The sequence below is a fragment of the Zootoca vivipara genome, chromosome 5 (genome assembly GCF_963506605.1).
Source record: "Zootoca vivipara chromosome 5, rZooViv1.1, whole genome shotgun sequence".
NCBI lineage: Eukaryota > Metazoa > Chordata > Lepidosauria > Squamata > Lacertidae > Zootoca > Zootoca vivipara.
Window position 1 is genome coordinate 8030761 of NC_083280.1, and position 12027 is coordinate 8042787.

Sequence of the window (12027 nt, forward strand, 5' to 3'; positions counted from 1 at the left end):
AGAAATTATTATTTAAAAAAAGGATTTAAGCAAGATATCGCTGATCTATGTGTATTTGTCAAACAAGAGGGGGAGCAAAAACTGTATTGTATTTGTTTTGTTGATGATTTGCTGTTCTTCTGGAAGAACAAAGAGTTGTACCAGAGTACACTTGCTCAGTTGAAGGAACACTTCAATATGAAAGACCTCGGTGAGGTTTCCAATTATCTTTCTCTACAGGTTGAGAGAAACAAAGAAGGTACTTTTCTGGTACACCAAACTCAAAAGATTACTGATGTGCTGAACCAACTGAATTTAATTGATGCAAATCCTGTTGACACACCTATGGTACAAGGTTATAAAGTTGATGATGATGCAGAACCATTTACCGACACTACACTGTATAGATGTGTGTTAGGTAAGTTAAACTTCATCGCAAGAGTTTCAAGACCTGACATTGCTATTAGCTGTAATTTGCTGAGCAGACGTGTCAACAATCCTACTGTTCAGGATTGGCGTGCTTTGAAACACATTTGTAGGTACTTAAAAGGAACCATGCACTACAGATTGCGTTTCACAAGTCAAAAGACTGGAGGTCTGGAAATCTTCACAGATGCAAGTTTTGGTAGTGATGTCACAGATAGCAAAAGCACTTCAGGTGTTTGTTATGTATACAACCATTGTCTTTTTGATTGGATGTGCAGGAAACAGACAACCCTTTGTCAGAGTTCCTGTGAAGCAGAGCTCAACGCTCTCTCACTCTCCTTAATGGATTGTGAATGGTTGTTGCAACTGTTCAAGGATATTGGAGTCAATGTGTCTTGTCCTATTCAGGTATATCAAGACAATCAGTCCTGTTTAGCTTTGCTAGCATCCGAGAGTTGCAAGCAGAGGACCAAATATTTGCAGATAAAATTACATCGTGCAAGGGAATGCATAAAGAAAGGACTGGTCCAAATATCATACATGCCAGGTAATGAAATTCTGGCTGATATGTTGTCCAAAGTTGTAAATAAAGAACAGTTGCACAGTTATATGCAAAAGCAACAGTTTGGAACTGCTGAGCTTAAGGTTTCACAGAATGGGGGAGTGATGTCAGGAGATTCAGTTCCACCTTAAGACTTAGGCATGTTGCTGCTGATATATGTCACATGTCTAGGTATATCCGTTTGGACTTTTACTTTCTGGTTCTGTTCTGAGCTGTTTGATCTGATGGAAGAGAGAAAGCATCGTTCGCTCTCTCTTCATGCTGTAATATAGCTGTAAATAAATCACTTTAAAATGCCTCTCTGCTGCCTTATCATCTCTGCTGAAACTGCGTGGGCATCTCTGCTGATTGCGTGCTCAGGTTGCTGAGACCCTGAGTCGTGTTCCATGGGAATCACTGGGACTGTGGCGAGGAGGGAGCTGCCGGCTGGACCTCCCAATGGTGAAATCCCAACAGAAGCAAGGTGGGTGTGGACTGCCCTGGGTGTCATCTCCGAGGGGTGGTGGTGACATTTGTCATGCTGCCCACCTGCGTCTCCCGTCTACCCCAATCCATAAGGGGAAGGGACAGAGCTGTGCTGCTTTGCTGGTGGTCTTTCCCCCTTCCCCCTTTGTTTTGACAGCCCCACGCTCCTGGGATGCTGGAGGGTGCATGCCGGCAGGCAGGGAGAGGACGGGAAGGAGGCAGGCGAGCAAAGAAGTGGAGGGTAGAGGAAAGGAGAGAAGCAGAAGCTCCCTCAACTCAGGACCCAAACCCCGTAACCCCCCAAAAAGCTCAACAACTTTGGTCAAACCTTCCCTAAAAAAAAAAGCTGAACAACTCCTGGCAATGACAATGGGTAGGTCACAGCCAGTCTTTTAATACTGTGAGTAGATCGCAGTCTCTTGGGAGTCAAACTAGATTTCAATGGGGTGGGTGACAAGAAATTGTCTGCACCGGGTACCACCTGACCTTGCTACACCACTGGTCCTAAAGATTTTGTGTACTTCTGAAAACCTTGCCATCACCTGAGCCTGGAGACATCCCCCCCCCTTCTGCATGCTGCTTTGGCTACCTAAGAATCCATATTCTGAGTTTGCTGTCACTATATTGGATTCTCAACATACATGTGCTTTGCAAAGCATTCTCTTGATCTCCATAACTATTGCCAAGAAAATGCTGTGACTGTATGGGCCTTTGGTCTGATGCACCAAGACCAGGCCCTCCAAGCACCCCTATTTTCCAGCGACAGTCCTGGATTTACAGAAGCTGCCCTGGTTTCTGATTTTATCCCAGAATGTCCCACTTTTCCTTAAGGGGTTCTTCTATTTTTATTGGAGAAATGTTGCAGGGCATGGAGCTATGTGATCCCCGAGCCAAGGAGATAAGTACCTATACAGCATTTAGAAGACTTCTGAAGGCAGCCCTGTATAGGGAAGGTTTTTTTTTTTTAATGTTTTGTTATGTTTTTATATATGTTGAAAGCTGCTCAGACTGTTAAGACCCAAGAAAGACGTAAATTTCTTTTTGTATGCTACAACGGTGGCAAGAGTACTACTAGCCAAGAACTGGAAGATTCAAGAATTACCAACAGTGGAAGATTGGCAAATGAAAATGATGGAGTACATGGAACTGGCTGAAATGACCGTGGGACTACGTGACCGGGGAGAAGAAGCAACAGAAGAAGAGTGGAAAGATTTTAAAGTTTATCTAAAAAAAATGCTAAATTTGTATATTGAGATTAGATTTAGAAGTTCATAGAAACTGCGGGTTTGAGAATTATGTCAAATAAATTGATGTATGAGAGATTTGAAATTGGAAAAGAGTTTTAAATAATGAATTGGAAATTGCTAAAGATGAATGAGAAATGAACCGCAGACAGGGGGAACTCGAGGAAGTTCCCCCTTTACAATGTTAATGGAAAAGGATTATGGTATTTTGATTTTTTTCATTGTTATTTTTGTAATGTTAATGTTATTTTTTCTTGTGATTTTTGTATTTGTTGTGTCTAAATTGTTGTGTTTATTTGTAAAATCAATAAAAATTATTTTTTTTAAAAAAAAGATGGGCAGGGAAGCAGAAGCAGAGGAGGAGGAGGAGGAGGAGGAGGGGAATAGGGCACCTCTTTTTTCATCAAAGAAATGTTGGAGAGTATGCATGTTCTTATTGCAAATCTTTTGGCAGGCTGTGGTACCCAACCCAATGCAAGTAGCTCACTGCTTTGGCTTGTTTTATTCAGCATCCTTAGTCACTGAATATTAAACATGTGCCCCATCCCTACACCAAATGTTGCATGGGAAACAGGAAGAAAGTGATACGGGGAAATTTGAACTCATCCCTTCCACCAGGGGGCGTAGCAACTCCATAATTACTGGACCCACCAAATGACTGCAAAAGAATGGTCCCGTTTAAGTCAGTGCTTCTGGCAGGAGAGGATGGCAAGTGTGGTGGGAAGATTCAAGGACCATCAAAGAAACGTTTAAACATTTCAGTGTAATATAGTACAGTATCAAAATATTATTATTTTATTTGCAGAATATGGATAGATAGCTTTTCAAAATGAGAGCAAGAGCGTCAACTGATAATTGAGGACAATCTTAGTTGTGATTTCCAATGTTTTGGCCACATGACCCAGAAAATCTGTCTGCAGACAAACGCCGGCTCCCTTGGCCTGAAAATGGAGATGAGCGCCGCACCCCGTAGTCAAATTCGACTGGACTTAACCATCCAGGGGTCCTTTACCTCTACCCTTTACCTTGTCAATAATCATTTGTTTTCATTATGAAAGTGTGGCCCAGAGAAAAAAGTTTGAGAACCCCTGTGTTAAGTTGAGCTAGCGCAACTCAGGACAAGGAATTAGAGAGCTGCAAAAGCAACGGAGGGTGGCACACAGCTTGGCTTGCTGCTACGGAATTGCAAGCTATCACTGTCCACAACAGATGCAGATTAAAAAAAAACCCATTGCAGAGCTGGAAAAGGTTCAGCAAAGGGCCACCCAAATGATGGTTGCAGCGCTTAGGACTTTTAAGTTCAAGAAAAAGATGAGGACTCATCCACACTCCTGTTTGCCCTGTAATTTCTAGGCATGGGTTGGAGAGGTTCAACACCGCTGGAGTGACACACCAGCCCTGAGCTGCTTGGTGAGGCTGGGATTTGGTCAGGCTTGGGGAAGGCGGCATGAGAAGGGCACAACAGCAACACGCTCTTCAATCCCAGCCCCTCGAAGGTGAGGCTCAAAGGGTGCAGGACGACGGCCTTCTCATGCCACCCTCCCCAAGTCTGATCAGATCCCAGCCTCACAAAGCGGTGCAGGGCTGGCTCGGGGAGGACAGAGTGAGTGGTGCACCCCCCGGAAAACGCTCCCAGGGAAGATTGCCCCAGCAGTTCCCCCCCCCCCCTATACACACACTATGGCCCAACCTGTCACTTTCCTTGGGAAAACCCGTTGTTTACTACTAAATTGGAACAAAGGTTGATCTGCAGAAAACCCAGCTGATGTTTGTTCAGATTCAGTGGTAAACAGCAGGGGGTTTCCGTAGGTAAGTGGTAGGACAAAGGGAAAACCTCTTGGTCCCATTCCTGGAAATTATGGATGAGCCCTGAGAGAAGAAGAAGAGTTTGGATTTGATATCCCGCTTTATCACTACCCTAAGGAGTCTCAAAGCGGCTAACATTCTCCTTTCCCTTCCTCCCCCACAACAAACACTCTGTGAATGGACATTCAATGAAGCCAAACATCGGGAGATTTAAGACAGATTTTAAAAAGGACTTATTCATACAGCACAGAACCTTTGGAACTCCCTCCCACAGGAGGCAGGGGTGGCCACCAACTTGAATGGCTTTAAAAGACAAATTCACGATGCCAAAAGCTATCAGTGGCTACTCGTCATCCTGACTCTCTGCCTTGATGGCCAGAGGCAGTAAATGCTTCTGAATACCAGTTCCTAGAAACGACAGCAATAAAGAGAGCTCTTGAACTCGGGTCCTGTTTGTGCGTTTCCCACAAGCGTCTGGTTAGTTGCCATGAGAACAAGATGGTTGACTAGATGGACCATTGGCCTGATCCGGCAGGTTCTTCTTGTAAGAGCAGCGCTCTACTCCGACCGCGCCCAAGAGTGCAATATGAAGAATCATAGAATTATAGAGTTGGAAGGGACCCAAGGGTCATCTAGTCCAACCCCCTGCATTGCAGGAATCTCAACTAAAGGATCAATGACAGACGGCCATCCAACCTCTGCTTTAAACCCTCCAAGGAAGGAGAGTCCACCACCTTCCGAGGGAGACCGTTCCCCTGTCGAACAGCTCTTACTGCCGGAATGTTCTTCCTGGCATTGAGTCAGAATCTCCTTCATTGTAACTTGAAGCCATTGGTCCGAGTCAACAGAAACACCTTTGGGATAGGGTGGGAAATCGCAAAAACACTTGCCAAAGCTAACTAGCTTTTCTCCACTGATTCTTTTTTTTTTTAATAAATACATCATCTCCCGTAACAATCCTCCCGCATTGCGATGAGCGGGGAACAAACAGAAACTTTCCCGTGGAAACCATAAATTACACAACAAGTCCTTCCCAACAACAGACCCCAAAGAAATGCATCAGAGGGTGACAATTTTACACCATATACAGGCTGGTCTGGGGGGTGGGCACTTCTCATGGGCAGGTGGGTGGGCCATGTAAGACGTACTGAAGACATGAAGCCATCTGAAACAATTGGATGGAGGCACTGCACTCTTTGAATTTGTTGGAGTCCCAGCAGATGATGCCACACACACCTCTCCATTGCAATTATAGCCTTGCTTGATATCCACCTGTAGTCCCCAAGAGGTTTGTGGATCCCCCATCTCCTTTCACGGATGCCAGTCCAAAATATATATGACAGTCAGGCTGGTGCCAGGCAGGGAGCAGAGAGCCAAGAGGGTGCCAGGCACTCCAAAGGATGGCTGCTCATTCTGGGGCGAGAGCAGAAGTCGCCCCCTCTCCTCTGTTGACTTAGGAAGCCAACACAACATGGAGGGGTTTGGGGAGGTCTTGCGAAGCGCCAGCTGCAAAATGCCCTGTTCTTCAGCTCTACCAGCACTTGGCAGTGCCCACCGTGACATCTGGGCTCCCTGGTCCAGCCAGCCAGCTAGTGTCCCCAGGAATCCTTAGCTTCCTCTCGTGGCATCTCCTGAGTGTCATCTGGTGCTGCAAGGCAATGGAGGGAGGGGTAAGTAAACAAGAGAACAGGACCCAAAGCAAAGGAAGGCTATACTCAAAGCTGCCTTCGTTGTGTTTTGTTTTTTTCCTTTCGCAATAGACTCTGCACCTTCTTGTGGGATGTAAGCCTTGTAGCAGTCAAATACAACATTCCTTGTTTGCCTAGAGTTGACACAGACAGGGGGGGGTGTTGATCCAACCAGTTGAACTTCCTGTTACACCTGGTCTGGCACATCCTTCTCCTGCATGTGACCAGGTAGGTGGGCATGACCCTTGGAGACCCCACAAAAAGGGCCAGTCACATAGCCATCTTCCTCTCTTGATGCTTTCCTTCTTGATGCCTGTTTCCTGATGCTGTTTGCTGGCTCTCTGCCAGCAGCACATGGGATGAATCCCCATATGGGATAAATCCACACCTTCTTCTGTAATTACAAGCTAAAGCCTGCCTTTAGGGATCATACCGTGAACGGAATGTAAGTAAACTTCTTGTTACTGTTTAAGGAAGACTGTTGTGTCTTTATTGCTTTCTAAGAGGAATCAAAAGGGGTCTTACCAGGAATAATCCAATCTGGGCATGCCAGACTGGATTGCTTAACTAAAGAGATTCAAACGAATCTGCAAACTACTCCTGCTGTGTAGGGGGGAATGTGCTCTGCTAAATGGCTCACTAGCATGAGCAAGGAAGGATAATATTTAAGCAATATATCCTCTCCTACTATCCACAACATTCCCACACTTTTCTAGGTGTAGTCTAGGTGAAAAGGCAGGCTAAACAAATCGTGTGTGTGTGTGTGTGTGTGTGTGTGTGTGTGTGTGCGCGCGCGCGCGCAGGGGGAACTGGAAACACAATCTTAGAGACACACATGTTGCTTAGTGGGAGCTGGAACTTGGAAACCTCCAAGTTGTGTTTTCAGCAGCAGACTCAACTGAGGCCCCATGAAATCACTCGTCCAGCAGTTTGGAAAGGAAGGCTAGTGATCTGCAATCTAACCTTCTTCTGTTGAGCAAGACCTTCCACCTGACAGCTGTCCTCATCAGTTTATTATTATAGATAGCTCGGTGAGCAGAGCATGAGCCTCTTAACCTCGGGGTCGGGGGTTCGATCCCCACATTGGGCAAAAGATTACTGCTGTGCAGGGTGGCTGGGTGTGGACCCCGTGGCCCCTTCCAGCTCTACAATTCTACAATTATTAGCTCTACTTTTTAAAAAAAACAAAAAGGACCACAGAACTAAAGCAGAGTAAAAGCTAAGAACACATTCATATTGATAAAAAGGCAGGACTAAAATATTCTGCCCACTGAAGAAGTCCATAGATAATAATAATAATTATCATAATATTACATTTATATTACACAGAACTACACTCCTACTGACCGTGGCATTTGGAGCAGCAGCTGTCCTCTGTTTTCTCCCCTCCAGAGCAAGAGGCAGGAGAGCATTCTTGGCGCTGGCAGTGAGTCTCCCCAGACTGAAAAAGGACAGCAAGAGGCATTTACACTAGAGCCAAAACTTGGGGCTGGCATACCCTCCAACGTCCCGCTGATGATCAAAATCGGGACGCTCGTGTTTTGATCCTCAGCTCTTGCTGGAGCTGGCTGACTAGTGAGAGACAAAACAACAACAACCCGAGTGTCTTTTGGTTCAGTGCTCTGGTGTGAGCCAGCTGACTCCCACCAAAGTACCGGATCAAAAAAGAGGACATTCCAGGATCCAATTGGAAACAGGGATGGAGCCTGTAACTCTGGAATGTTTTGCTCAATTCGGGACAGTTGAGTGGTATGAGGTGGTGCTGGTGGTCAGAGCAAGTCTACAGAAAGTGTACTGAAGCCAGGCTCCCAAAATCCACCTTGAGCTGGGGCCTGGGGCCGTCCCACCCCTGCAGCTCAACTCCCTCCTCCTCCTCCTCTGCCACCTCCTGCCCCTCACTCACCAGACACCAGCAGGTGATGCATTTCATCTCCCCAAAGGGGGGCACGGTGGGGTGCCAGCTCTCGTTGTGCAAGTACCACTGCCGCCCAAACTTGCAGGCCCTGGGCCCGTCTGCTTGCATCATGTCAGAGAGGGTGGAGGGACTCCTCTCTGGGGCTGTGGAAAGAACACACAGAGAGAACAGTCGGAAGGGAGAGGAAGATGCGACCATGAACACCAGGACACTCCCTGGTGAAAAAAAAACATCCCGAAATGCCTAAATCATGAGGTCACTGAGAACAAAACACATGCAGAATTCAAAGGAAAGATTTAGACTTCCTGCCCAATACTGACTTGGTCTGCTCCCATGACCATGGCGTTTAAGGATACACCTACGACTAGTTTAAAAGGTCTCAGAGGGAGAGGGGTCTGTGTCTGGGCTGAACCACTTCAGATTGCTGGTGGAGGATCACAACACTGTAGGCTTGCCCCGCTGCAAAAATCAAATATACGTTCTACCACGTCCTTCTCCCTGACATGCTAGTTTCAGTAACCCTAGGTGCAGTAAATGCTTCTTTGCGTGTACCTCGGTTTAAGTACACAATTGGTTCCGGAAGTCCGTACTTAACCTGAAGCGTAATTAACCTGAAGCGAACTTTCCCATTGAAAGTAATGGAAAGTGGATTAATCCATTCCAGACGGGTCCACCGAGTACTTAAACTGAAAGTACTCAAACTGAAGCGTACTTAAACCGAGGTATGACTGTATATAGAGGAATATTCATTTGTGTGAGTCGCCCACTGCCGTCCGAAGTGGTGCAGTCCAGGCACAGCTCTGCTCCATCAAGGAAAATAGAGCAATTTCATTTATGTTTTTTTCATTAAATCATATCCCAGCCTTCCTCGCAAAGGAGCCCAGGGGGCAGTGAACACGCCAGTGATACATCACAATAAAATAAAATTAAAAACACATTTAAGACGGTTAAATTAAATTAAAAGGGTCTAAAAACAGTCAAGAACAATGAACAGTAGAACATTTTTTAAAAAATTGAAAAACACAAATGCAGCCAGATCTCGCCTCCGAATAGACCCACTGAAACTAAAAAGTTTCCAGCAGTGTGCTGAAGGTGCCTGCTTACTGTAATTAGGCAGGGAGTTCCAGAGCATGCTAAATGAGTGACTCATCGCAAACACAGGCAGGGGGACTGCTGTTGCTGGCAGCTGCTTCTGTGGTCTTGCTTGCAACTTCAGCAAGAGTCTCTTGCAAGAGGCTGGGCAGCTATTTGTTGGGAATGCTCTGAACGAAAGGCCTCCAGCAACTCCTGAGTTTCTGAGTTGTCACGGGAGAGGCAGAAGCTCAGCGACTGAATAGGGGGACCAGCAAGCTGTCGTTTGCTGGACCAATGTCTTATCTTGCACCGATTGGATTTGTGCCCTTGGCAGAAACTGAGCTGGGAGCTGGAGTCCTGCAATATCCGCAGGGCCACAGGTTTCCCTACCTCTTCTTTCCTGCTGGGAAAAACCACAGGGGCAGCCGCTCCCTTTATCCCACCCCACGTGAACCAGAGTTATGGCAGCAAAAGGACCTGCGGCTGGTGGACTGCGGCCTGGTTCCACTTGCTGTCCCAGAACGCTCGGCTCACCTGGGCATTGCTTGCAGCAGTCCGATGGGTTGGCCCGGATGGGGTTGCTGCAGGTCAGGTGAGGGCACTGGACCTTCTCACAGTGAACTTCCCCCGTGGCTCCCTGTGCAAAGAGTGTGGGCAGGTACAGACTGTGAGCCTTAGGGTATACACATGCACACATCTGCATGCGTACACAAAGTACATTTCCGAGCACAATTCAAAGTGTGGGTGCTGACCTTTAAAGCCCTAAACGTCCTTGGCCCAGTATACCTGAAGGAGCGTCTCCACCCCCATTGTTCAGCCCGGAATACTGAGGTCCAGCACCAAGAGCCTTCTGGCGGTTCCCTCACTGTGTGAAGTGAAGCTACAGGGAACCAGGCACAGGACCTTCTCGGTAGTGGCGCCCGCCCTGTGGAACGCCCTCCCATCAGGTGTCAAGGGGGAAAAAACAACTATCTAACTTTTAGAAGACATCTGAAGGCAGCCCTGTTTAGGGACGTTTTTAATGTTTGATGTTTTATTGTGTTTTTAATATTCTGCTAGGAGCCGCCCAGAGTGGCTGGGGAAACCCAGCCAGATGGGCGGGGTATAAAATAAATATTATTATTATAAAGACAGATTTAGAAAAGGACAACCAGAATGATCAAGGGGCTGGAGAGGCACCCCTATGAAGAAACTCTGCGGCAATGGGGACTTTTAGTTTAAAGAAAATGACTAGTAAGGGGCAACATGATAGAAGCTTATGAAATTATACATGTCATGGAGAAATCGAACAGAGAAGAGGTTTTTTTTTCCTTCTCTCAAAACACTACTACGGAAGTAAGATCCATAGTTTAACCGCACTACATGAAAAAGTATTTTATTTTATCCATCCAGAATTCAGCTTCATTTGGATGTCCGTGAGTCAGTGATGGCCACCAAGCTTTAAAAGAAGCCCACAGACAAGCTTATTGTTTACCCCAGCATAAATAAAGCATCTGAGAAGCAAAGGAGATGAGCCCACCTTGCAGGTGCAGATGGCACATTTAATGAGGCCAAAGGGAGGGACCACGGGGTGCCAGTGTGTGCCTGCTCCTCGCCACGTCTTGTCGCCCTCAAAGTAACAGCCTGCAATAGGAGAAGGAAGGTCAGAGGGCATCTCCTAAGTCTTGAAAGGGGCTTCTGCACGGATACTCTAAAAGGGTAGATTATTGAGACTTGTTTACTGAGCATTCCTTACAACTGGTTTGCAAGGAGATGATGTGGCTTTTTAATGAGAATTCACTCCATGCCGATTTGGGGTGAGATCCTACCCCAAATTGCACAAGATCTTGTGCAGCCCCCGCAAGATCTCACGTGATTTTGGGCCAGATCTCGCCCAAAATGGACATAACCTGGCTCAAAATGGGCGCCGATGCTGCTTCTCCACCACTGGTGGAGGTGAATTACAGACTTATAGAGTGGACTCCCTTCTCTTGGAGATTCTGATACCTCTATGGTAGTTTTTGCTATGTGAATGGTGCCACATTGCTATGTGAATGGTGACCTGGGTGGGTCACACGAACCCTCTGGGGTCCACAGACCTCCAACTGGGAACCACTGCTGGCTACATCATAGTTGTGACGCTGTGTCACCCCTAGGCCCAGCGCCCAGGGTGGTGGAACCAGTCGTTCTGCCTTAAATCCACCTCTGCTTGCAGAAAAGCTTTTCCTCCCTTCTCCTTACCTTCGCTGCTGTCTTGGGCTCGCTCAGCAGCTCTTGGTCCTCCTGGGGTTTCTTTCTCCTCTGTTCAGGAAGGTATGATGAGAGACATGAAGACATGAAAGGATCACGGGGAACAGATAGGGCAGGGGCAGCAATGGCCGCTGTGTCTGGAACTGCTAAGTCCTCTTACCACAGGAGTGAGAAACCTGTGGCAATCTAGGCCAGGGGTGGAGGACAAATAAATGTAAGTTATGTAAAGGATACCTTAAATAGTTACACTGAATAGTGGGACCGAGGCAAATAACTTAGGATTTGGCAGAAACTGAACTGCAGTGGAATGGAAACAGTGCTGACTCTGATGAAAATGTCAGAATGGAAACTGCTGCCTTTTTACATACCGAATCCAGGGGTAAGACTTTAATCTTGCTATGCATCATGTTCCCTACCTCTGGATCCCTCTAGATATTTGCAACATATAAGACTAAGAATCCCCTCCTCCCAACTCCCTTCTCCTTCTGCAACTTTCTAATCTGGCCCCGCCCAACTCCATGTTACCTTCGCACACAGGACAGCAACGATCTCTCAGGTGCACCAGCCGCGTGCAGTTGAGTGTTGGGCACAGGACAGGGTCACAGATAACAGTGCGCTTCTATGGTGCAGGATAGGGGA

General features: G+C 46.8%; 1 protein-coding gene across 3 annotated transcripts in view; it reads right to left on the reverse strand.

Annotated features, from left to right (window-relative positions):
* Nucleotides 1-3430: 3430 nt before the first annotated feature.
* The window catches only part of CHRD (chordin), a 48804-nt gene continuing 40207 nt past the window's right edge, over nucleotides 3431-12027 (reverse strand). For 2 of the 3 annotated variants that reach the window (XM_035133670.2, XM_035133672.2), the window contains 7 exons: nucleotides 11914-12007; nucleotides 11380-11439; nucleotides 10679-10782; nucleotides 9694-9796; nucleotides 8074-8228; nucleotides 7518-7611; nucleotides 3432-6130 (listed from right to left, as the gene is read on the reverse strand). In XM_035133670.2, coding sequence (XP_034989561.2) covers nucleotides 6072-6130; nucleotides 7518-7611; nucleotides 8074-8228; nucleotides 9694-9796; nucleotides 10679-10782; nucleotides 11380-11439; nucleotides 11914-12007 — 669 coding nt within the window. In that variant the 3' untranslated portion in view covers nucleotides 3432-6071. Of the gene's footprint in view, nucleotides 6131-7517; nucleotides 7612-8073; nucleotides 8229-9693; nucleotides 9797-10678; nucleotides 10783-11379; nucleotides 11440-11913; nucleotides 12008-12027 lie in introns of all 3 variants that reach the window. The other variant, XM_035133669.2, reaches the window with a different exon arrangement.